The 26,310-nt window shown below is 45.0% G+C and overlaps 1 protein-coding gene across 7 annotated transcripts in view; it reads right to left on the reverse strand.

Moving 5' to 3' along the window:
- DIXDC1 (DIX domain containing 1) overlaps positions 1–26,310 on the reverse strand; it is a 59,815-nt gene that overhangs the window by 27,675 nt on the left and 5,830 nt on the right. For 4 of the 7 annotated variants that reach the window (XM_064577442.1, XM_045895049.3, XM_045895050.3 and 1 more), the window contains 4 exons: positions 9,798–9,927; positions 6,736–6,861; positions 4,007–4,238; positions 3,285–3,392 (listed from right to left, as the gene is read on the reverse strand). In XM_064577442.1, the coding sequence (XP_064433512.1) occupies positions 3,285–3,392; positions 4,007–4,238; positions 6,736–6,861; positions 9,798–9,927 (596 nt within the window). Of the gene's footprint in view, positions 1–300; positions 911–3,280; positions 3,393–4,006; positions 4,239–6,735; positions 6,862–9,797; positions 9,928–26,310 lie in introns of those variants that run through there. The other 3 variants (XM_054512305.2, XM_045895056.3, XM_045895055.3) reach the window with 3 other exon arrangements.

Here is a 26,310-nt window from a genome sequence, read left to right on the forward strand (position 1 = left end):
AGAGTAAAATCATTTTTTTTTAAATGGGTGATGGGTGAGAAGAAAGCGTCCTGTTTACTCCTGAAGTGCCCTCCCACAGCAGACAGGACAAGGTAAAGGGCCACTCCTCCCTCCCCTATGCGGGCTCCAGTTTCCTAAACCCACTGTATTTTGTAGTGATAATCCCAGACCAGCAGCCTGTCCTTCCCAATACAGCGCCCCCACCCATCCCGGTCCGTCTCTGGCCAAGAGCATCCTCCGGTCCAGGCCCTGCTCCCGCCCATGCCCCCCACCTCCAAAGCCAAAGTGGCTTCTGCTCACCATTTGACTTGCGTCCCTCCCATGGTCCCCCTCCTGGCTCCGGCTTCAGCGAGCCTGTTTCCCCGGGTGAGGCGGGAGGCTGGGAGTCACGGCGCTCCCGAATCCGGGCATGTCTCCCCGCGCTGGGGCCCGCAGAACCACTCCACCGGCAGGCCGGCTACCAGAGCCGCGGGCCCCGACCGCGGCAGAGAGTCGGAGGGGCAGAGAGGCGGGCGTCTCGGCCCCGGAGACGGGGATGCTCCCGGGACTGGGGCGCGCGGTCCCGGCCGCTCAGACGCTGCAGCAGCCCGGCCTGGGCGGAAGCCGCCTCCCCTCGTGGGCTGCGGGTCCCTGGCAGAGGCATCGCGGCGGCCGCGGCCGCGCGGCTCCGGCCGTGCCCCTGGGCGCGGGCATCTCACCCCATCGCCGGCGCGGGGCAGCGCTGCCCGCGGCTCCCGCTGCGCGATCAAGTCCCGGCGGGGAGCTTGCGGGCGCCCCCGGCTCCGCGCCGCCTCCCGCGCCTTCCCTCGCCGCCCCCGCTTCCAGGCTGTCAGCGCGGCGGGCCGCGCGGGGCTCGGACCCCGCACGGGCGGGGCGGGCTGGGAGGCCGAGCGGGAGCCCGGCGCTGGGCAGGGGCGGGGCCGCGGACGCCGAGGCCCGAGAAGGGGTGGAAACGCCCTTTCTGCGCCGACCCCTCCCTTCGCGGCCACGGAGGTTGGGGCGGGTGTCACCAGGCTCCTCGCCGGAGGAGGGGAGCCTGGGCGGGTGGAGACTCAGGGTCGACCCCGGAAACCCGCCGAACGCTGCTCTCCTCCCACCTTGCCCCAGGCGTTGCATGTGTTCTTGTTTCCCAGCTAAGGATCATTTTGCGTGGACACAGTAAGAGGCTGGCCGGAGGCCTACGGAGCAACAGGCGGCCAGGGCTCCGCCGGGGTGTCTCTTGAGGGGCAGAGGGGGGCCACCTTTCGCATCTTCTGAGCCGCTCCCCGTTCACAGTCACATCGCGGGGTCTCCTGGCCTTCATGGGTCACTGAGCCATGAGGTGGCCTCCCCCTGAGGAAGGGGGTGGGCGGGCCGAATGTTCCAGAGCCTCCTGGGTCCCGGAAACTCACGGAGGAAAACGCAGGATGCTGACCCAGCATCCCAAAGATGTAGGGGAGAGGTCAGCTTAGAAGAAAATGACAAAAAAAATCAGGAAGGAGCGACAGACAGGGGGATGCGACTTATTACCTGATCCCTCTCCCAGAAAAACTCTGTCTGCCCCCAGCAGCCCGATTTCCAGGGTGTCCCTAATTCACTGTGTCACAGCCCCTGCCCCAGTCTGAGTTCTCCTGCCAGAAAGGAAGGAAGCAGGTGTTCTCAGGAAGAAATCCAGGCTTCTCTCCCCTGGCTCACTCTGGCGCGCTCTCTCTCTCTCTGGCTCTCTTTCACTCTCTCTCACTTTAACTCTGGCAGGCACAAAAAAGTGAAAGGCCTGTAGCCATGCAGGAAGCAATAGATCTCATTATACACGGAAATGTCCTTTGATTCTGTACCAAGTGATAGTCTAAGCAGCAATCAAGGAAGAAATGGTTTAGATTCTCATTACTAGCACACCTATTGCTCAATGGGTACAGGGTTTCCTTCTGGGGTGATGAAAATGTCTTTGAACTGGATAGAGGTGATGGTCACACAACATTATGAAGATACTAAACGCCACTGAATGGTACACTTTAAAATTAGTGGCTAATTTTATGTTATGTGAATTTTATAAATAAAAAAGCAATCTACTAAATGTAAAAATTAAAGTTGAGCAAGGTTATCAGTATATTAAAATGCTGGGAAGAATTCCATGTGACTTCAATAAATTAAATGGTCTATCAATCTAAGATGGAATTTTATGTGGAAAAGAAACAGAAAGACAAAATAAATGCACCTAAGATACATATAAGAACATGTAAAAGGGCGCCTGGGTGGCTCAGATGGTTGAGCATCTGCCTTCAGCTCAGGCCATGATCGATCCCAGGACCCTGGGATCAAGTCCCACATTGGGCTCCCTGCTCAGCGGGGAGCCTGCTTCTCCCTCTCCCTCTGCCTGCCACTCCCCCCCCCCCCCCGCTTGTGCTCCCTCTCTGTCAAATAAATAAAATCTTTAAAAAAAAAGAAGAAGAAAGAACATATAAGATACATATAAGAACAATTAGGCTTAACTAGAACAGACTAAGCTGGGCTGGGTAGGAGAGGAAAGGTCATAAAAGCATAAATTAAAAATGATTCAGCAATGAAATGAAGTTAGTAAATAAGGTGACATGATCCAGGGATGTATTTTTAGGAGCATGACTTACATGAGCCAGGAAACTGGTCTTTTTCTGCCACTACACTTGGCATCGATCAGGCTTTTATTAGAGCACTGTGTCCTGTTCTGGTCTCTGCACTTGGCTCTAAGAGCTATAGCTGGCCTTTCTGCTGGAGTCACAAACATCTTAGCCCACTCCAATGCACACTAATCTGCCACAATTCCTAGCCCTATAAATGAAAGCTGGAAACATCCTAATGCTCGCAGACAACTCTGCTCAGTGTTTCCTCTTGTTACAAGCTTGATACAACCTTCTCAGGCCACACTTAGCGTTCAGCTCAGGAGCCAGGGCAGTACCATGGAACGGGCTGTCAGTTCTACACAGGCGGCCGAGACGCAAATATGCAAACCAGGGGCTGGGCCCTCTTGGCCCCCGGTCATGCCCCCCTGTGGACGGAGCTGAGCACTGACACTCAGGCTCCACACAAAGCTTCCTTGTGTGGGAAACTTCCCCGCACCCCACCCTCCCTACCTTCCTGCCAGCACAAAACCGCAAAGCAGGGCTGAAGACGACCCCTTTAGAGTCAAACATAAGCCGAGGGAAAGAGAAAAGAGGGAGGAGCCTTACTGCCCGTCATATTGCTACTTGAAGCTGAAAACTCCGAGCCGCGCCCCCCAGGGATTCCACTTCTGACCAGGCGGGTCCTGCTGAGGAGCTGCCACCAGTTACCTGGGGCAGCTGGACTCGGACGGGGACCTCTGCTGCCCTTCGTACTGCTGCACCAGGGCCCGCACGCTCCAGCAGGGATTCTCAATCTCCTCGTCCACGCTGCTGTTCCTAAAGTCGGAGGGCACCAGCAAACGAGAGGGTGTCAGTCGTTCAGTTCAGGGCAACTCGACAAGAGCTGAGAGACGGGCACTCTCAGAGTGCTCAGGGAACAAAGAGGAGTAAGGCCAAGCCCCCGCCTTAAAGACACTGGACACCCAGTAAGGAAGACAGACATGAACACAACCAATTTCACCAGGCTCTGCAACACCCAGGGTCCTGCTCTCTCCCAGCAGACATACAACCCCCGAAAGGTTTCCTGCCATGAGTCTTCAGGACAAGCTGGCTTTAGGATGCATTCTAGAGAGAGACTCCCCCAGATGACTTGGAACATTGCTCCCACATATCTCCCCGTGAAGAAAATACACTGTGCCAAAGGCATATATTTAACATCCTGGGCACCAGGACAAAAAATTACAAATATGATGCCTTTACTTTCTGCTAACTGCAAAATAAACATCTCTTTTAAAAGGGCTTTTCTCTCTTGGAGTGTCCTCGCTGACCGACACTCCACGCTCCTTTCTGCAACGTGGGGCTGTGTAGGTGACACGTCCATCTATTGCACGATATCATTTGCCGTGAAACATCGGAAGAACAAGTTCCCATCCCCAGATTTCGACGCTTACCTCTGTCTGTATCGAAAGACATCCCGTCCTGACCGTGACATGTCATGACACACATCAGCCAGAGCGACAGCGGCTCCCTGGGCCACAGCAGTGGCGCAGTGTGGCTGGTGACTCTGCAGAGGGGCTCTGGGGTCCCTTCCTTGGCTCACTGTCCTGTTGGAGCCAGGTTTGAAATGAGCTGCCAAGGCAAGGACCAGCCTCATGATAGACTTCAGGTTTCCTTCCACAATATCTGAGGGACAGAACAGACCCAGAGATCCTAAGAGGGAGGCAGAGGGTTCATTCATTTAATGCGTATTTCTTAGTGACACAGGTCTCTCTGCCTCGCAAAGCATGTTCAACAGGCACACAGAACATTTAAAAGCAATCATAATGAAGTATGGTAACGTGGGGTGGTAGAGGAACAGGATGCTCTGGGAGCCCAGAGTAAAGGCATCTTGTCCACCCTCGAGGGCTCAGAGAAAGATTCCTAGGGGAAGTAAATTTTACACTGAGATTTGACTGACACATTGCAGTTCATCAGGTGAAGGAGGAGAGGGAAAAGAGTATTCCAAGAAGAGGGAACAGCAGGTGTGAAGGTCTAGAGGTGAGAGAGAGCATGACCCACGAGAACTATGCTGTCCAGTATGGGACCCACTAGCCACATGAGGCTACTGAGCGCTTAAAGGGTAGAGTCTGGGGCGCCTGGGTGGCTCAGTCGTTGGGCGTCTGCCTTCAGCTCGGGTCATGGTCCCAGGGTCCTGGGATCGAGCCCCACGTCGGGCTCCCTGCTCGGCGGGAGGCCTGCTTCTCCCTCTCCCGCTCCCCCTGCTTGTGTTCCCTCTCTAGCTGTGTCTCTCTGTCAAATAAATAAAATCTTTAAAAAAAAAAAAAAAAAGGATAGAGTCTGAATTGAAATGTGCCAAAAGGGTAGTACTTCACACAAAAAAAGTCAGATTGAAACATATCTCGTTAGTACAAAAAAGAGAATGCACATTATCTCATTAATAGCTTTTACATTGATTACATGTTGCACTGATAATATTTTGGATATATTGGGTTAAATAGAATGTATTATTAAAGTTCATTTCTCCCGGGACACCTGGGTGGCTCAGTCGCTTAGGCATCTGCCTTCGGCTCAGGTCATGATCCCAGGGTCCTGGGATCAGGTCCCACATTGGGCTCCCTGCTCAGCGGGGAGCCTGTTTCTCCCTCTGCCTGCCGCTCCCCCTGCTTGTGTGCACTGCTCTCTCTCTCTGACAAATAAATAAATAAAATCTTTAAAAAAAAAAATTCATTTCTCCCATTTCCTTTTTTTTTTTAATGTAGCTATTAGAATCTTTTAAGTTCCATATATGAGACTTGCGTTATATTTCTGTGGCACGGCACTGTGGCAGAGGAAACTGAAAACAGTACAGCATGGCTAGGGGCTCAGAGTGCAGGGGGAGAGGGTGAAGGGTGAGGCCGCAGGTCAAGGTCAGAAAGGGCATGGCAAGCCACAGGAAAGACTGTGGATTTTCCCCTAAGGACCCGCACGTGCAGAGCAGTGGCATGAGCTTACGTAGTCTCAGAAAGATCGTTCTGGCTGCAGTGTGGAGAGCAGAGGGGAGGGGGACAAAACTCGAGGCAGTGAGACTAATTAGGAAGCTGCTGCACTTCTCCAGGTAAACGACAATGATGTCCTCAATGGCAGTATTCCCTCAAAATAGCTGACTTTAATGGACCAGATCCCCAAGCCCACCCCTCATGGGGACCAAAGCAGAAATATTACAGCACTCTAAATTTTGCCCTAGAAAAAAAGAAGAAAGCACGCAAAAAAACAATGTGCTAGGTCTGGTGTAAGTTAAAGTAAGGGCATGGGTAAAATTCTATTTTCTTAGTTTCGTAGCATTGCAAATATGCAAGACTTGGAAAAAGACTGATTGAGACCTCCCTACGGGCCACTCTCAATGGTAAGTATCTGCCCCACCTGAAGTATCCCAACACAGAGAGCACCAATAATCCAACATGGAAGGAAGGCTCCCTCCAGGCCCCCATTCTCATCAGAGCCATAGGCAGTCAGACCCAGAAACTGAAGCTGAAACAGAATCAGATCTACAACCAGTTCTAGAGAAACAGCGGAAGGCCCAGGAGCCTGGGCTCTCTGACACCTCAACAATCGCTTCCTTGGGCTCAATATGGACTGAGAAGCGTCCTCTTCTGGCCATGCAGCTACAAGAGTGGGTATGTACAGAGCTCCCAGAGCCTTTCATCTTGCCTGAAATATTCTGTGATAATCACATCCAAAAAAAAAAAAAAAAAGCTATAAAATATTTTTCTTCTGGAAAACTGGATGGAAAAAAATATAGTTATTATGATTTGAAATGATTCTTGAGCATGAAACCCAAGGAACTTGAAAAACATTATCTTCATTTTTGATTACTTAAATGAGACATTCTAAAGTTAATATCCCAATCTTGTCATTTCTACTGTATTAATGTTTATACATACACTCAAGCAAATCTTTATTCAATTAAAATGAATAGAGAATGTCTTTCTCCTCCCAGGTTTTCAAAGCACTCAGATTTTGATAATCACCCTGTCCCAAGAGGGTAACTCTCTTTATGGATAAATGATATGAGGCTACGGACCTAATCCTATTCCAGTCTACTCAGAACACTTGGCTATGTAATGGGTAGTTCTTCTGAGCCTCATAATCATTGGGTAAAGCTGAGTGTACTCATCCCCCATAGACGTGATGACGCACTGACCTTTAGCTGAAGTCTGGTGCATCCGAATCTTTTTGGAGGCCACAAACTGTAGCACTTTCTCCACATTATTCTTCATCTCCTGTTGGTTACTGGGACTCAGCTGTACCCCATTCAGTTTTTCTCCTGCTGTTGGAAGAGAGAAAACATATGAAGGGAGGGAGGAACACTATCAAAGTTTCATAATAGCCAGATTCCGAGAAAGGGAATATTTGATGTAAACGCTAAGATTATATATAAATATGCAAGTGAGTTAAGCCTGGGTGCTCGTAATTTGGATGGGGAATAAGAAAGTAAAAGCCTTTTGGAGGGTCTTCAAATTTTCAAAGCTATACCCAGGGGCCTGTGAAGTTATCGTGTATACATTTACTCATTCAACAAATACTCACTGAGCACCCACGGGGTGCCTGGCACTATTCTGGGCACCAGTGAATCAGCAATGAACAAGATGGACAAAGTCCCTTCCATTGCAGAGGTTCTATCTCTAGGGATGACAGACAACCAAGTCAACCAGTACATGTTAATATAATTTCAGACAGTGATAAGTGCTATGAGGAAAAACAAAGAAGAGTAGGATCATGGCCTCCCCGATATTATATGTGGGCAGAGACAAGGAAGCATTCCAGACTGAGGAATTACAGGTACAAACACTAGGGTAGGAATGAGTTCAGCTTATCTGAGGAACAGCTACAAGCCCAGTCTGGCTGGAATGGAGGGAGAGGGAGGGAGTCAAATCCTAGGAGAAGGTAGACAGGTAAGCAAAGCCAGGTCATTTAAGGGTCTGTGGATTAATGATCTGTGTTTTTAAAAGTTGGCTTTATATAGACTCTGCTTATGTAGAGAGGAAACAGGGAGATTAGTTAGAAAATGAAACTAGTCAAGGCAAGTGTTAATGATGGTTTGGGCTTGACTGGAAAAGGCTGACAGGTGAGAAGTCAGATATCAGGTAAAATTTTAATATAAAGCAGATAGCACATGTGAAGGGCTGGCTATAATATATGAAGAAAAGAGAATAATTAAGGACAACTTCCCAGTGTTCTGCTTTAATAGCTGAGTGAATGGGACCATCCTGTGTTACTTCAGTGAGGAAATCTGGAGGAGAGAGGAACTGGTAGGGAGAAGGATTCCAAAGCTCTGACTGGGGACTGTGCAGTTAGAGCTGCATTTTAGACCTCCGGGGTGCCACACTGAGCATGGGGTTGATATTCATGTCTCAAACTCAAAGACAAGTTTAGAGCTAAAGAGACGGATGTGGGAGGAGATCACTTGGGGACAGAGATAACATAAGGACTAAGGACTGAACATGGAGGACCTCAACACTTAGAGGTCAGAAAGGAGAAAAGCCAGCAGTACAAACAGGGGGAGCCAGTGAGGAAGGAGGGTCCTGGAAGCCAAGTAAAGAGTGTCTGAAGGAGGAGGGAGGGACAAACTGTGTTGAGTTCTGCTAAACTGAATAAAATGAGGCCAAGCCGCTGGATTTGATAAGGCAAAGGTTGTGACCTTGACGAAAGCAGTTTCAGTGGAGGAGTGGATCAAAAGCTCGATGAAGGCATGTTAAAGAAAGAATGGGGAATAAGGTGGTGAATTCAGCGAGTTTTTCCATATAGCAAAGTCACAATAAAATGCAGCATTTAAGAATCTGGGTTTTGGGAAACCAAGAATACATATTCATATTGCTTCTATATGCATAGAACATCTCTGAAAAGAAATGCAAGAAATTGCTAACACTGGTTGCTTCCAGAAAGAACACGTCATTGGTGCGGGTAGAAAAAAGGCTTTTACATCCTTTTGTGGCTTTTGCATTTTCTATCTGATTATATTTTCAAGTATAATCAGTTCAAATCAGTGAAAACAAAGGTTTGAAATGAACTTTGGAATTAAAACAGGTCTAGTTTTGTACCTCTGCTTCGCCATGGTAGAGTTATGTGGCCTTGGAAAGTCGCCTAGCCTTTCTGAACCTCATAAATGAGTAAGGCGGTAGTACTCATCTCATCCCGATAGCATAAATCATCCAAAGCAGCTTAGCACAATTCTCGATATATTCTAAGTGCTCAATGAATTTATTTATTTTTATAAATCTTCTCTTTTAAGCTTGGTTTCCTGAAAATGGGGATGACATTTTCTGCTTCTCAAGGGTTGACCACTGAACGACATCAAATTAAATGAGATAAAAGTGTTCAATAGATGGCAGCTATGACTATTACCATTGTCATTATTGTAAATGGATGCTGTGGTGAGCTGGCCCAGTGGGGTAGCAAGCTGGGCTCCTTCCATGCCACTTGCAAGCCCCACATCTCTCAAGGACTCTAAGCAAGGTCAGCTGATTAAAAGAACAATAAATGTCGGAGTGCCTATTATGTGCTGGGCACTTGGATAGGAGTTGTGGAGACAGGAAAAGAAAGTTACACTGTACCTGCTCTTAGAGAGCTCAGTCTGTGGGGAGAGATAGGAAAACAATTCCTGCTCAGTGAACAGCGATACTATCATAGTCACAGAGCTGTGGACAAATGCTATGGACATAGGGTAGGATACCATCCAATAAGAGTGCCTGGCAACAGCTCCAGGGCCCCCTGAGGACGAGCCCTTTCGTGGGGCGGTATGGGAGTGTCGCGGAGGGGTCCTTTTGCTGATAAACCCTCCTTCTTTTGGCCTGACTACTATTTCCTCTTCCGGCCTTGGTTTAGACATCAGTTCCTCTGGCAAGCCATCCCTGAACCCTAGGACCGGACTGGGTGCCTCCATCCACCCGCGTGCTCCTCTCTGTCCTGACCCCATCAGAGTCCTAAGTACATGAATGGAATTGTGTTCACTTTCCAGTCTTTCCAACTAGATTGGGACACTCCTGAGAGCACAGACCGTGCTCATAATCACATTGCCAAAGCATAAATCAGCGCCCGGCACACAGAATTTGTTGACTCATAAATAAATGAATTAACGTTGGGCAAGCATGTTAAACCTTTGATACTTCCATTTCCATATATTACAAAGCAGCTGCAAACAGCTCTGGAGGGCATGTGGAGGATAAAGAAGGCATGTTCTGGCATCAGAGTCCAGGGCCAACTGACCAACGATCTCGATGAGATACGCCAGGATCACCCCATCCCGAAGATCCTGTCGCAGGTCCTGCACCGGCTTCACTGCTGGCCTCTTCTTGAGCTGTACATTCACCCAGGCCACATACGCCTGAAGCTGTTGCTGGAAAATCAATGGCGGAAATAAGAGAAAGGTTGCGTATCATTCTTCTCCTCTGCCCTGCACCTTCTAAGGCAGCATTTGACAATGGGCTGTGGTGGGAAATCCATATCCAGAGGGAGGAGGAGGTTTCAAGGAAATAAAGAAGAAAGATGGTCAAACATGGAACATGTGCTAAAATTTCTAGTTTAATGCTAATCTTCAGGGAAAGTTAACCGCTGACTTGGTGGCAGTGTAGACACGGATAAGCAGATGAGTGTTTCAATGACGAGGACTCCTGCTTTCCTTGTGTTTTCTCTGTTGAGCAGGGATGAGGCCCAGCAAGAAGCACAGCCAGTTTTCGGGTGTAATCACTGCTGCCAGCAACCCACTGTGCTTCCAGGAACGATCACCCGTGTCTCGAATGCACAATGGACAGTGATACTCAGAAGGCCGGTCTTGGGGAACTAGGAATAAACAGCAAACCTGCTCAGAACCGCCTCTCCCATCGCTCTTCACAATGAGACTTAACTGAAATCATCTCAGGGTCAACCCAAGATTTAGTCTCCTGAGCCCATAATCCTGGGATTGCTACACAGTTAGTGTTAATCCGTGCTTCATAACGCCAAAGAGGATCTAGTTGCCTAAAACCTGCACAAAGAGGGAAAAGAAAGGCTTTGGTGAGCAGTGCCCTGAAGACCTGGGCAGGGGGGAGGGAGAACTTTCATTTATTGTGAGACTAAGCCAGCCAGTATCATCAGAAGCCTGATGGGCCCAGATAGGGACATATGACTCATCCCCGTCCTAGGATAACCTTACATATTCCATTTTCTCCCTTACACAAAGCCTGCAGTCAGGTGTTTATTCTGATTATGCATTTTTTTCTGGAGATGGGCACTAAATACCAAAATAACATGTGAACAATGTCCCAGAAGCAGCATCAGCTCTGTCTGGTTTCTGTAGAAGCCCAAGACCCTGAACGTAAAAATCAGGTTCAAGGGCTAACGGGTATTAAGTTACAATCTGGTTAAAGAACACTTGATTTCTAAGCCGCAAGTACTTCGTCAATGAAATGATATTGGAAATTACTCCCTGACTGCTTCCTGAGCTTAAATTAAATCTTCATTATTTTCTCTGTGTCGATATGTGGGAATAAATGAAGTCTTTGTAAGACAGTACTAAGGCAATAATCTATCAGCTGCTGACAAACTGTAGGAAGTGCGTTATCAGCAGGTGGTGTGGGTAGGAATCCAATACCTGCATGAACTACACACTAGTTTTGGTGTTTGATGTGTGTTTTATTGTATTAATGAATGTACCTGAAATAGGACCTGCCACATAGTTGATGTCATTATTATTTTCATCATTATCACCATCTAATTCATTCTCACAAAAGCACTGAAGGGTCAGTATCCTCTCCATTCTCTGGATGAAGTTCAGAGAAGTTACGTAACTTCCCCCAACATCCCCAGCTAGGACAGAGCAGACGTGGTATTGAAACACAGGAAATGTGGTCCAAGCATTGACCAAGGGCTTCGTGCTACCCAACTTACTCCGCAGAAGAGGGGTGGCTGCACCTTCTGCTTGATATGGGCCAGACTCCCGCCCAAGCTCTGCTCCTTCCCTCCTACTCCACAACCACAGCACGGTGGGAGGCAGACCAGGCAGGCAAAAGGGTACCTCTGTAGTAAACCACTCTGCTCTGGGGAAAAGGCATTAAGGGTAACAGCTGGGATCTGACCTAGCTTACATATAAAACTCCTAATCAAAAGAATATCCAGTGGAAAAAGGACAGTCTCTTCAACAAATGGTATTGGGAAAACTGGGCAGTCACATGTAGAAGAATGAAACTGGACCATTCTCTTATACCATACACAAAGATAAATTCAAAATGGATTAAAGACCTAAATGTGAGACAGGAATCCATCAAAATCCTAAAGGAGAACATAGGCAGCAACCTCTGTGACCTCAGCTGCAACAACTTCTTGCCGGATACGTCTCCAAAGGCAAGGGAAAGAAAAGCAAAAACAAGCTTTTGGGACTTCATCAAGATAAAAAGCTTCTGCGCAGCAAAGGGAACAGCCAACAAAACTAAAAGGCAACCTACGGGATGGGACAAGATATTTGCAAATGACATATCAGATAAAGGGCTAGTATCCAAAATCTATAAAGAACTTCTCAAACTCAACACCCAAAAACAAATAATCCAGTCAAGAAATGGGCAGAAGACATGAACAGACATTTCTCCAAAGAAGACATACAAATGGCCAACAGACACATGAAAAAATGCTAAACATCACTTTGCATCAGGGAAATACAAATCAAAACCACAATGAGATACCACCTCACACCAGTCAGAATGGCTAAAATTAACAAGTCAGGAAACAACAGATGTTGGCGAGGATGCAGAGAAAGGGGAACCCTCCTACACTGTTGGTGGGAATGCAAGCTGGTGCAGCCACTCCGGAAAACAGCATGGAGGTTCCTCAAAAAGTTAAAAATAGAGCTACCCTACGACCCAGCAATTGCACTACTAGGTATTTACCCCAGAGATACAAATGTAGTGATCCGAAGGGGTATGTGCACCCCAATGTTTATAGCAGCAATGTCCACAGTAGCCAAACTGTGGAGGGGGCCGAGATGGCCATGGACGGATGAATGGATAAAGAAGATGTGTTCATATATACAATGGAATATTACTCTGCCATCAGAAAGAATGAATACTTACTATTTACATTGACATGAATGGACCTGGAGGGTATTATGCTGAGCAAAATAAGTCAATCAGAGAAAAACAATTATCATATGGTTTCACTCATATGTGGAATATAAGAAACAGCACACAGGATCATAGGGGAAGGGAGGGAAAACTGAATGGGAAGTCATCAGAGGAGAGACAAATCATGAGAGACTCTTAACTCTAGGAAACAAACTGAGGGTTGCTGGAGGGGAGGTGGGGGCGGATGGGATAACTGGGTGATGGGCATGAAGGAGGGCACGTGATGTGATGAGCACTGGGTATTACACGCAACTGATGAATTACTGAACTCTACATCTGAAAACTAATGATGTACTATATGTTGGCTAACTGAATTTAAATAATTATAAAAAACCCCCTCCTAACCAATCTCCCTGTACCTAATATCATCTTCAACCCACCCTCCACACATTCCTGTTTCAAATCCCTCACTGGCCTCTCTTATCTTCAAGATAAAATGCAACCTTCTTAGCTGCATTTAGTCTCATGTGCTGGCTGCTACCTCTTCTCCAGCTTTACTCACTACCCTCCCGTATGCCTGCCACATTTCAGTTTGTCCAAACCATGCGCAGTGCCCCCAACACACTGAGCCATCCAGCCACTCTCCCTCCCTGAGCCTGGTGCCCTCCTCTTAAGGTTCAGCTCAAGCATCACCTTTCGGGCGCCTGGGTGGCTCAGTTGGTTAAGCGACTGCCTTCGGCTCAGGTCATGATCCTGGAGTCCCGGGATCGAGTCCCGTATCGGGCTCCCTGCTCAGCGAAGAGCCTGCTTCTCCCTCTGACCCTCCCCCCTCTCCTGCTCTCTCTCTCTCAAATAAATAAATAAAATCTTTAAAAAAAAAAAAGCATCACCTTTCCCAGGAAGCCTTCCCTGACCCTCCCACACACTTCAGCTCTGATCTTGAGGATGTCCTGTGTCACACAGGGCTCTCAGAGCACCAGCCCAACCTGAGCCCACACTCTGGGGGTTGGGGAGGGGTGGCAAAGGGGACAGTGAGCTCAAAGGAGCTCAGGTCTGAACTATGCTCTATGCAGGGAGTGACAACAGTTCAGAATTATTGGACTTTAGAGTAACAGGTGCATGACAAATATTTGAGTTGATGAATCATTTGTAACATTTCGTCAGGCTGAGACTTAAAGTGACTGCAAAAGTTAATAATGCAGGGGCAGACGAGAACAAATGGTTTACGTTAGGCCAAGATCATTTCTACTTGAATAACCACAGCCTTCTGTTGGCTATTGAATAGAAGTCCTGTCTGATACAAAACTGATCAGAGGTTCTAACAGTACTTTTCATGCACATTAATCTCAGCTCTCGTCTTCAACAAAAGAGGATTCTACAGCATGAACAATAATAATAGTCACCACTGTTCTGAACACCTACTCTGTGTCAAGAGTTATACTAGGTCCCTCATTCATTCATTCATTCATTCATTCATTCATTTATAAACCCTATGCCCAATTTGGGGCTAGAACCCACAACCCCAAGATCAAGAGTCACATGCTCTACCTACTGGGCCAGCCAGGCGCCCCTCTGCTAGGTCCCCCATGAACACATTTTTCCTAATGCTAATAGGCCAGGGAGATTTTACTGTATCTCTATTGTCGATTGGAAACTGGGACTCAAAAAAGGTGAAATAACTTGTTCCAGGTCACCCAAACAGTAAACCATGACTATGAAATTCTAACTCCCAAGCCAATGTTCTTTTCACTGGACCACACTATCACCTAAATGAATGTATCCCTGAGGTTTCAGTGAATCTCCCTAAAACTCTCAGAAGTCACCTTAGTCTACACCAGTTTCTCCCCCACATCCAGTGCTTGGGTCTCTTGAGTAATAATCTACACTAAGTAGCTGTCTACTACTCCAAGTATGGTCCACAGGCCAGCAGCATCAGCATCACCTGGGAGCCCATCAGAAATGCCGACTCTCAGGCTCCAATCCAGCCCTACTCCATCAGGACCCATACTTTAAACAGATCTCCTAGTGATTCATACACACATTAAAGTTTGAGAAGCACTGTTCCCATCCCTGGTTGTGCATCAAGATCACAAGGGAAGCTTTTAAAAAACACAGACATGTAGACATTATCCCATTGAATTTTCTCCAGGGGGTATAACTTAGAAAGCTTTATTTTTCCCAAGTTCCCTCATACGATTCTTGAAGAGCTAACCTGAGTCTTCTAGCTAAACACTCCAGTTCCCTTAATGAAGGGGTTTCCTATACCCTGATTACCCATCAGAAGCACCGGTGAAGCTTTTTAAAAATACTAATGTCTGGGGCCCACCACAGACCAGTCAGAACTTCTGACGGTAGGGCCCAGGTATATCAATATTCCTTAAGTGCTCCTACATATATCCAGTTGCGAGCCAAGGTCAACACCCCTTACATAAAATGGTTTCAAGTATTATTGATCTCCTGTCTAAATCTCTCTGAAACCAAGACATCTAGAACCTAACATAATACTCTGGGTATAAAAGGAGACATGAAGATTCCTCATTCTAGACATTTCTTTTTTTTTTTTTTCTTTCCTTCTTTCTTCCTTCCTTGGCCACCAGAAAACACTGTCGACCCACACTAGTGGGTTATTCAAAACCCCTAAGTATTATTTTTATTTTGTTAAGTGTTCGTTTTGAAATAATTTCATACTTACATGAAAGTAACAAAAATGGTATAGAGAGTTCCCCAATCCCCATTCCCTAGCTTCCCCAAATGTTTACATCTTACAGAACCACAGTACAAGATCAGAACAGGTCATCCACACTAATACAATACCATTAACTAATCTCCAGACCATATTCAAACTTCACCAATTGTCCCACTGTCCTTTTACCATCCAAGATCTCACACTATGCTTAGCTGTCATGTCTCGTTGGTCTCCTCCAATCTGGGACAGTTGCTAAATCTTTCTCTTTCATGATCTTGACAATTTTGAAGAATATTGCCCAGTTATTCTGTACATTGTCCCTCAACTTGGGTTTTTCTGAAATTTCTTACTGATTAAATTCAGGTTATAGATTTTGGGCAAGAATAACACAGAAGTCCTATTGTACCCTTCGCAGTGCATCATATCAACAGGCACATGATGCCAATACATCTCATTATTGGTAAAATTAATTGTGATCAAATGGTTAAAGTAGTGTCTGCCAGGTTTCCCTACTGCAAAGTTGCCATTTTCCCCTTGTAATTGGTAAGTATATTGTGGGAAAATGCTTTGAGACTATGAAAATATCCTTTTTCTCATCATCACTTTACCTCTCCATTTTAAATTGAACATCGATTTTTCTTTCCTGAAAAATCATTGAGTTTTCTTTTCCTGATTGATTACTATGACATTCCCCAAATGATGATTTTCTAATTCCATCATTCCTTCTACAGTTATTAATTGGAATTCCTAATATGAGGAGGAGTTCTCCCTTCTCCCCCTATTAACTTATTTATATCAGTATGGGCTCACGGGTATTTATTTCACTTTTATTTATTTATTATATTAATCCATTACTATCATTATTTATTTTGCTGCTCAAATTGGGACGAATGTTGGTTTCTGTATCCTTTTCATATGCTCCAGTCACTTTTTAAAAAATTGTGGTGGGGGCACCTGGGTGGCTCAGTTGCTTAAGCGACTGCCTTCAGCTCAGGTCATGATCCCAGGGTTCTGGGATCGAGCCCCACATTGGGCTCCCTGCACAGCAGGGAGCCTCCTTCTCCCTCTCCCTCTGCTTCTTCCCCTGCTTGTGCTCTCTCTCTCTCTCTCTGTCAAATAAATAAATAAAATATTTTTAAAAAATAAAATAAATAGGGCGCCTGGGTGGCTCAGTTGGTTGGGAGACTGCCTTCGGCTCAGGTCATGATCCCGGAGTCCTGGGATCGAGTCCCACGTTGGGCTCCCTGCTCAGTGGGGAGCCTGCTTCTCCCTCTGACCCTCTCCCCTCTCATGCTGTTTCTCTCTCTCTCTCTCAAATAAATAAATAAATAAAATCTTCAAAAAAAATTAAAAAAATTAAAAAAGTACCTCTTGTTTAAAAAATAAATAAATAAATAAAATAAATAAAAAATTGTGGTAAAAAACACATAACATAAAATTTGTCATCTCAACTATTTTTAAGTGTACAGTTCAGTAATGTTAAGTATGTTCACACTGTTGTGCAATGAATCTACAGGTATTTCTCATGTTGCAAAATTGAAACCCTGCACCCGTTAAAGAACAAATCCCACTTCCCCCTCCTCTCAGCCCCTGGCAACCACCATTGTACTTTCTATGAATTTGAATACTTTAGATAACTCAAATACTGGAATCATACAGTATGATGCCTTTTTGTGATTGGCTTATTTCACTTAGCATAATGTCCTCAAGGTTCATCCATATTATAGCATGTGTCAGAATTTCCTTCCTTTTTAAGACTGAATAATATTCACTTGTATGTTTACACCACATATTGCTTATCCATTCATCTGTTGATAGACACGTGGGTTACTTCTGTTGTGAATACTGCTGCTATGAACATGAGTGTGCGAATACCTCTTCAAGATCCCACTTTCAATTCTTTTGGATACAGACCCAGAAGTAGGACTGCTGGATCATATGGCCCGATCATGTTTTTTGAACACTTCCTTACCTTCTGGCATCAGAAGATATTCCACACTCCTCATCTTGTACTTTCCTTGCCCAGCTCTGGAATCAGCTATTTCTCAAAAGAACTCCGATTCTTTTTATTGGAGAAGAGCTTTTAGAAACCAAACTTTGGGCATGAGTTGTGCTCATTGTTACTGCGGTAACATTCTTGGCCCTCTCAGTAGTAGAGTAGGAAATACGTGGATATAGACACACAGACACACATGTCTGCATTTACTTATCTTGACAGAGAGACATACCAGGAATTACAGCATAAATTACACGGATCCCTCCTCTAACCCAACCCACAGAATTCACTCCTTCCAGTCCCTTTTCTTCATTGTAACTCCTTTCTCCCAGTGAGAAACCCGACTCTTACTCTCCTCTATATATTTACTAATATTTGCTCAATCCTAGAGAACATATAAAACAGCATCAGACTTGCTAACTCATACCGTGTGAAAAATTACTAACCACAGGGGTGCCTGGGTGGCTCAGATGGTCATGATCCTGGCGTCCTGGGATTGAGCCCCGCATCGGGCTTCCTGCTGAGCGGGGAGCCTGCTTCTCCCTCTCCCTCTGCCTCTCTCCCTGCTCATGCTCTCTCCCTCTCTCTCTCTCTCTGTATCTCTGTGTCTCAAATGAATAAATTAAAAAAAAAATTACTAACCACAATATAGTATTTGTGCATAGTTCTTTTTGTCTTTAGTCTTACAGTATTAGTCAAAATACTGATTCAAAGTCACTTAAGTTAGTTCCCCACCCCCTTTGGTATGGTTCTGTTCTTCATTTGTAATACAGTGGGTTCATTTCTTAGTATCAGTAGTCCATTGTGGGTTCCCCCCACATTTAGGATGATTAGGTTAAAGATTAACAAGATTCCAAAAGTCAAAGCTATACAAAAACATCTAGTCAGGAAGGTGTCACCCCCCACCCCATCACTCTTTCTACTCCACTCCCTCCTCTGAGTTCTTTCCACCCTCTCCTACTCACTCCACACATAACCAACTTCGTGAGCTCCACTTTTTCCTTTCTTTCTTGTGTGAAAAATAGCACGGCATTGATATTCTCTTTGCACTTGTGCTTTTCACTTTGCTTCACTTAATATATTCTGGAAATCACTCCATACTGGTTTAGAGATTTTTCCTTATTCATTTTTACAGCTACTGTAGTACTCCATTATGTGGATATACCATAATTTATTCAACCATTCTCCTATATGTGGGCATTTAGAGTTTTTCCAAGGCTTTGCAATTACAAACAATACCACAATGAGTGGCCCTATGCATGTGTATTTTCATGTTGATACAGGTCTACCTTCAGGGTAGATTCCAAGAAGTGGGATTGCTGGATCAAAAGGCAAGCAGGTGGATAATTTTATCAGATATTGCCAAATTCCCTGCCAAAAGTGTTGTATCTGTTTGCATTCCCAAAGGAATGCATGAGAGCACACTTTTCCATAGCCTTGCCAACAGAATATGTTGTCGCACTTTGAATTCTTGCCAGTGTGATGAGAAATTTTATCTTAGTGTTGTTTTAATTTTCATTTCTTTCATTATGAATTTAAACCTGTTTTTGTAGGGGCCTCTGGGTGGCTCAGTCAGTTAAGCATCTGCCTTCAGCTCAGGTCATGATCTCAGGGTCCTGGGATTGAGCCCCATTATCAGGCTCCTTGCTCAGCGGGGAGCCTGTTCCTCCCTCTCCTTCTGCCCCACCCACCATGCTCTCGCGCTAAATAAAATCTTAAAAAAACCTTCTTTTTGTAGGTTTAATAATCTATTTTATACCTTTTACCTTTTATCATTTTTTTCATATCTAAATGAATTGTCTTTTTCTCATTTTTCTATCAAAGTTTTTGGTCCTTTGTCCCTTTTTTTAGAATTTTTTTTAGAATTTTAAAGAATTTTTTATATCTTAGAAATGTTACCCTTTTGTCTTTGACATGTGTTGCAGATACTTGTTTGTCAGTTGTCTTTTGACTTCACTTATTTTGTCTTTTTGGCCATGAGTTTCTATTTTTATATAATCACACTTATTGTTTAATATATTGCCTCTGAATTCTGAATCATGGTTAGAAAGCCTTTCCCTTGATTGAGGTGAAAGAAGAATCTACCTGTTTTTTTTCTAGTTCTTGTATGGTTTCTTCTATCATTATGGTCTCTGGCTACTTTTTGGGTATATAAAGCTATTGATTTCAATATGTTAATTTTATATCCTGTTACCTTATCTTTTATTGTTTGAGTTTTATCACTAATTCTCTTCAATTTCCAGGATTATTATTTTTTTGCAAAAATAAATAGTTTTATTTCATAACTACGCCTTGTGCCTCTAATCAACTTCTCTAGTCTAATTGCGCTCGCTGATACCTCTGGTACAAAGTAGAATAGAGAATGGGCAACCTACCCTTGTTGCTAGACTTGCAGTGTTTCCCAATTTAGGAAGTTACTGGTTTTAGGACTAAGGTATATATATTTTATCATGTTAAATATACCAATCAAGTCTTATTTTCTTGACTGTTTTAATGAAGAATGGATGTTGAATTTCAATAAAAGGTCTGTCAACCTTTATTGAGATAATCTTATGATTACTTTTCCTGAGACCTATTAATACGGTATACAATACTAACGGATTTCCTAATAATGAGCCTACCTTGCATTCTTGGAATGAAACCCACCTGATGATAGTGAATTATATGTTGTATTCTATTTATTATTGCTATGTTAATACTATATGCATGATACTTTTTCATGAGTATTCATAAATATTAATCTGTGGTTTCCCTTTTTGCACTCTCTTTATCATGTTTAGGCATCAATATTATCTTTGCTTTTTGAAAAGAAGTAGGAAGTTTCTTTTCCTTTTCAATGCTCTGAAATAATACATAGAACATTGGAACTATCTGGTAATATGTGGCAGTTTGGTAGAATTCCGCTATGAAATAATCTGGAACTGGTACTTTTTTTGATAGCTTCTTAATAGGATTCTCTCTTTCTTCCATAGTAAATTATCTGTTTAAATTTTCTGTCCCTTTCAATGTGGGTCATCAGCATTTCCCTAGGAAATTATCCATTTCATCAAAGTTTTAAAATGTGTTCGCACAGACCTCAAAGACTCTTACTATTTGTTGCTTCAATGGTTACTTCTCCATTGTCACTTCTTATTTTGTATATTTGTGCTTTCTCCCTTTTTTCTTCTGCATTGTGTTAGCTAGCAGTTTGTCTATTTTGATAATTTTTTCAAGAAGTCTTAACCTCTAAAACCATGATACCTAGAACCAAGCACAATACTGTGGGTAAAACCAGACACTCAGCTTCTTCATCCAAAATAGTTCACATTTTTTCCTCCTCTCTCTCCCTCCTCCTCCCTTCCTCCTCCTCTTTTCTTTTTTTTGTTAGCACCTTACATTGTTGACTCACACTGAACTGTCAACCAAAACCCCTACATAATTCTTAACACGTTCTGCTATTAAACCAATCTCATCCATCTTCATTCTTGTAAAACTGGTCTTCTTGATCCATATTTACCTATAACAAATTTTACTTGTTAAATCCCATCTCACAAGATCCTTCTAGATGGTTATCATTTCATGCATTCATTTATTCAAACCAACCTATATTGCTAGGAATTGTGCCAGGTTCTGCTTTTAAAGGCACATAAATAACTATGATACAAAGGAATTATGGTGGCAATAGAGAAATACTAACAAATACTATCTGTGCACAGAAGGAGCAACAGGATGGAGGATGTGGGGATCAAGGAAGGGTCTAGAGGAAAGAAGACATTTGTCTGGTTCCCTAAGGATGTTTGCCAGTTGGAGAAGGGGAGAAGGGGAGAAGGGCATCCTAGGGAGAGGTGGTGAAAGAAAAAAGAAAGAAAGAAAGAAAGAGGGAGGGAGGAAGGGAGGAAGGAAGGGGAAAGGAAGGAAGGGAGGGAGGAAGGGAGGAAGAGGAAAGGAAGGAAGGGAGGGAGGAAGGAAGGGGAAAGGAAGGAAGAAAGGAAGGGAGGGAGGAAGGAAGGAAGGGAAAAGGAAGGAAGAAAGGAAGGGAGGGAGGAAGGAAGGCGAAAGGAAGGGAGGGAGGGAGGAAGGTGAAAGGAAGGGAGGGAGGGAGGAAGAGGGGAGGGAGGAAGGAAGGAAGAAAGGAAGGAAAGAAGGGAGGGAGGAAGGCAGGCGAAAGGAAGGGAGGGAGGGAGGAAGGGGAAAGGAAGGGAGGGAGGGAGGGAGGAAGAGGGGAGGGAGGAAGGAAGGGAGGGAAGGAGGGAGGGAGGAAGAGCAGTGAAGGCATATGGAATCCTGGAGGAAGAGCCAGCTAACAAATTCGTGTGTGGGCAGAGCCTTCAGTGGCCGGCGATGGGGAAATAGGTCAGCACAAGACCTATCTGCACTTAGACTTACAGCTCAAAGACCTGCAACAGCAACATGTGGAGTTTTGAAACAGGAGGGTGAAACAGTGAGACCTGCATCTTAGAAAGGTCACTCTGGACACACAGTAGAACACGGGATAGCACGAGGAGCATCCAGATTCGGAGAAACCAATGAGGAGACCCGGCAATAATTCAAGTGGGAGATTATGAGAACCTGAACTGAAACAGTATAATGAGAAAATTCCAGAAACAAGTCAGGTGACTGATAGGATAAAAGCAGTGACAGAAAGAGAAGGTCCAAAAAGTTATACCTGGGGGATCATTTGCTTTCACTGAGATGGAGAAAATGTGCAGAGCAAATAGTGCAGTTTTGAACCAGAGTCTGGGCTATGTGAAGCCATCAGAGCAAAGATGTTCTACAGCCAGTTGGCGAAATACAGGTGCTGGAGCACAAGAGATGGGGGCTGGGTGGGAGATGCATGTTTGAGAGTATCTGTGGGTGACAGGCACAGGCCAGGGGCAAATAAGACAGAAACTACCATCTACTGAGTGCTAACTACCTGCCAGGACTGTGCTAAGCACTCTACCACATCCTTTCCTAGGTATATAAAAATAAATGTATAATGCATATTTTAATTTTTATATAAATATTTATTTATTTATAACCCCCCCAATGCACACGCACACACGCACACACACTGATCCTGTGAGGAACTATTATTCCCATTTTACAGATGTGGAAACCAAGGTTTGAGAGCAACAACATGTGCAGGGTCACAGGGCTGGTAAGAGGCAGGAAAGGGATTTGAATTCAGTGCTGACCCCAAATCCTGGGATCTTACAATACCCCAAAAAGTAAGGTGAACTATAAAACATAATTTGGCAGGAGAGAGGTCACTGAAGGAAAAGAAGAAAATGAAAATGTACTGACTGCCAACTCTTGTCAGCCACTGAATGAGGCACTTTTTATGCATTATCTCCTCTAATTCTCATACCCAATCATTAAAATCTGTATTATTAGTCCCATTTCTTATGGAAAAACTTGCTCAAGACCACAGCACTGATAAATGGCAAAAAAAAAAAAAAAAAAGGTGGGGGGATTTGAAAGCCCTCTATCTTAGTCCAAAGAATATAGTGAGCAAAAAATAAAATTATTGGGGTACCTGGCCAGCTCAGTTGATAGAGCATACAACTCTTGATCTCGGAGACGTGAGTTCAGCCCCGCATTGGGCATAGAGATTACTTAAATAAATAAACATTTTAAAATAAAATAATTTTAGAATAGGAAATCTGATAGATTGAAAAAGAATCTGGGGGGCGCCTGGATGGCTCAGTCGTTAAGCGTCTGCCTTCGGCTCAGGTCATGATCCCAGGGTCCTGGGATTGAGCCCCACGTCGGGCTCTCTGCTCGGCGGGAAGCCTGCTTCTCCCTCTCCCATTCCCCCTGCTTGTGTTCCCTCTCTCGCTGTCTCTCTCTCTCTGTCAAAAAATAAATAAAATCTTTAAAAAAAAAGAAAAAGAATCTGGGAATCCGGGGATGAGAGAATTTTAAGACGGGTGGTCAATAATGTCGAACACTATTGAAAAGTCAGGCTAAGGACTGAAAAGCCCATTTCGATTAATAATTAACAGGCTTTGGTGACCTTTTTGAGAACAGATACTATAGAGTGGTGGGTTAAAAGTCAGAGGGCAGCAAAGAGAGAAGACACCAGGAAGCAGGTAAACCCAGGCAGTGAGGTATTAGCTGGAGGGGAAGGTGGAATAGGGAACAAAGGTGTTTTAGGATGAGAGGACATCTGGAGGCTGAGATGAGGGGTAGGTGGAGGAGAAACAGACACAACGGGAGGGTGTGAATGATGGGGCAAGGTTTCAGAGGAGAGGACAAGGGCCCCTTCCTCCTCTGATCATTAGGAGGCAGGAGAAGGTACTTTTGTAGAGAAGTCTGGAGGTGGGGAAAAGGTGTAACTGAACTAACATGAGTTTGCTCATACAAAGGAAATTTTATTTGTAGCAGATAAGGAGATCACAGGGGATGATTTCTAAAGCTGCAACTGCCCAAGCAAAGGTGGATGGGTTCCTTTTATTTAGGGTTAGGATGAATATTTAGAAAGAGGAGCCCTGCCATCGTATGTAGAGGGGGGCATAAGGTCACACATGAACCCTAAGGTAACATGCCTAGACATATGTTGTGCTCCATCCTGGGCAGAGATTTTAGCATTATAATGAGTTGAAGGTAACTGTCGGTCACTCCATGGGTCACTCCATGGTCCATCTGCGCAGGCAGGAGTCAGGGGTTAAGCTCAAACTGGTCTGGGCAGTCTGGGCAGTGACTGCTCGAGGAGTATAGTTTCGGTTTACAGCCATGGGGTCTTTCATCTGAGTTAAGAGAGAAACTGGAAAGAAGAGCTCCAGGAACAATGAGGGACAAAGATCAGTGGGTATACACAGGTGAACAGTAAAGGTCAGGTCTTGGGATCTAGCTGCTAACCAGGGCAGTGGAAGGAGCTCCAGTGCAATCGCCCCTCTTCACTATGAAGTCGGCCCGCTTGCCGTTAATAGTGAGAGGGACAAACAGAATGAAGGAGGCTTCAGGAAGGGACACTGCAGGAAGCTGGAAAGTACAGGGAATGCTAAACATGCCCTGGAGACACCAAGTTCCTATTTTACCCAGATTCATGTCATTTAAAGAACTGATAAGCATGCAATCATTGATATCATGGATGAAATCATTGATAAAATACTTCTGATTGAAGAAGGGCCTTTCTCCTGTCGCTACTATGTCGGCATGTTGACAGAGACTCCTGAATGGCGGCGTCTCACAAAGGGACCAGAGACTCAGGACTGAGTGGGGCTACTCTCATTCGCAGGTTGGGGTGCCCGGGCTTTAGGTCTCTGCCGGCCCAGGAAGTCTAATCTGGGGAGCCGAGCACTAAACCAAACCTCATCTTTGACCTGAAGGCATCTGTACCTCACACCCAAGGGGAAGGCCAGACCCTGTTCCTGCTGTAAATGCCTACTGCTGGCTCAGAAGAAATGGATTTGAAGTACAAAGTAGACACTCAGGACGACCAGCCACACCACCACCTCCCCCACGAAGACGTTTACCTTTAAAGAGGCCTGTAGTGCAAGCCTAGGCCCTGAGTAGCTCTACTGCTTGGTTTTAAAAATTACTAGAGCTACTTCAGCAGCAGATGAAAGACCATATGCTTTTTGCAAGAGGCTGTTACTCTCTCGGGGTTGGATCGGTAGTTTTATTTTTCTCTCTCCTCCTCCTCCTCCCTCCTTACTCTCTCGGGTTGGACTAGTAGTTTTCTTCTCCTCCCCTCCTCCTCCTTCTTTTTTTGGCCCCATAGTCTTTTCTCAAATTCTAACTCGTGTGAAAGGCAGATATGTAAAATAGAGAAAAGCTTCCCTGGTTAGGGCCAGCGTGGGGGACCCAGAGCCTAGCTCACTCACCCTCTTTTTCTCCACCTCCAACCCCCTACCCCAGAGACATGAAATAACTTCTTAAGGGCTTCTTGCAGCAGGTGGGAAAAAAAAAAAAAAACACTAAACGGTTTAGTTCTAGCACTATCGCTTTATCAGTCAATTATTCAGTGACAACAAGATGCAATAGGTTTGGCAAAATGAAAATATCTGGAATATTAAGATATACTTCTTGAATATGCCCCTAGTTCTTGTTCTGTTTCCAACAACAACAGCTGGAGAATCACAGCAGGACAATAGGTTCAAGTCTAGCCCACGGGGTTAGGTATAGTAACAGCTCTTGGGGTGGCTGCCCAGGTCACAGTGATTCTCCTTCTGTAGAAACGTTCCCCCTCTGTAGACACAGTGTGGGCCCCAGGACTCGACTGCTATGATATCACCCCCCCTCCATGGCCACAGCTCACTGGTCCAGCTGAGTTGACTGTTCAAGTCCAGCCAATCTCCGGAATTTTATGATCTGGCCTTCAGGAAGAGAATCCGTCTCCATCTCCCCACCCATCTCTTTTTGACAAAGTTGTAAGATAAAAAACTTAGATGTTGCCGTAGGCCATGCTGCCCACCTGCAAGAGAAAAGCCATACGGAGTGAAAGGGAATAAAGCCACCCTGCAGAAAGCACCAGAGATAAATGGCAAAGAGCAGAGGGAGGGAGGCTCCCAGCATTTGAGTTCTTGATTTTCATTGAGACTCTGCTCCATTCTTGCCCTTTTGCATGGTTTAATTTTTCAGCTTTTCCTTGGATTCCCTGAGTCAGTAAATTCCACTTTCTATTTCTGCTAGCTCAAGCTGGGTTCTTGGCACTTGCACTTGCCACCAAAGTAGCAGGACAATCAAACATACAGCGTCGGTGACAGCACAGAACTAACCTTGGTCCAGAATTAACATCTCTAACTTGTTCTGGGGAAGGTAGAAAGCTGCCTGTGTAATCCAGAAGTCTAGAAAGACGGGGCTTTTCTGACAGTCCTTTGAGTCAGGCATCAGGGGGGAGAAAAGTAGATGCGGCCACAGGGAAAGCTGGCTGAGCAGGATTTTGGCTTGATGAGCCCGAAATAGTGGTAACACCAAGGAGTGGCTGGAGTGAAGAGCCCTTAGCAACTCCATAATCTCCATCAGCTTCCTCCAAGCCACTCCAAATAACCGTACAATAGAAGTTAAAACTCTTCCAAGCATTGACAATTCTATCCACCA

The sequence above is a fragment of the Mirounga angustirostris genome, unplaced genomic scaffold, assembly GCF_029215605.1.
Source record: "Mirounga angustirostris isolate CCGP_5_RB_7025 unplaced genomic scaffold, mMirAng1.0.hap1 SCAF_13, whole genome shotgun sequence".
In the NCBI taxonomy this organism is placed as follows: domain Eukaryota; kingdom Metazoa; phylum Chordata; class Mammalia; order Carnivora; family Phocidae; genus Mirounga; species Mirounga angustirostris.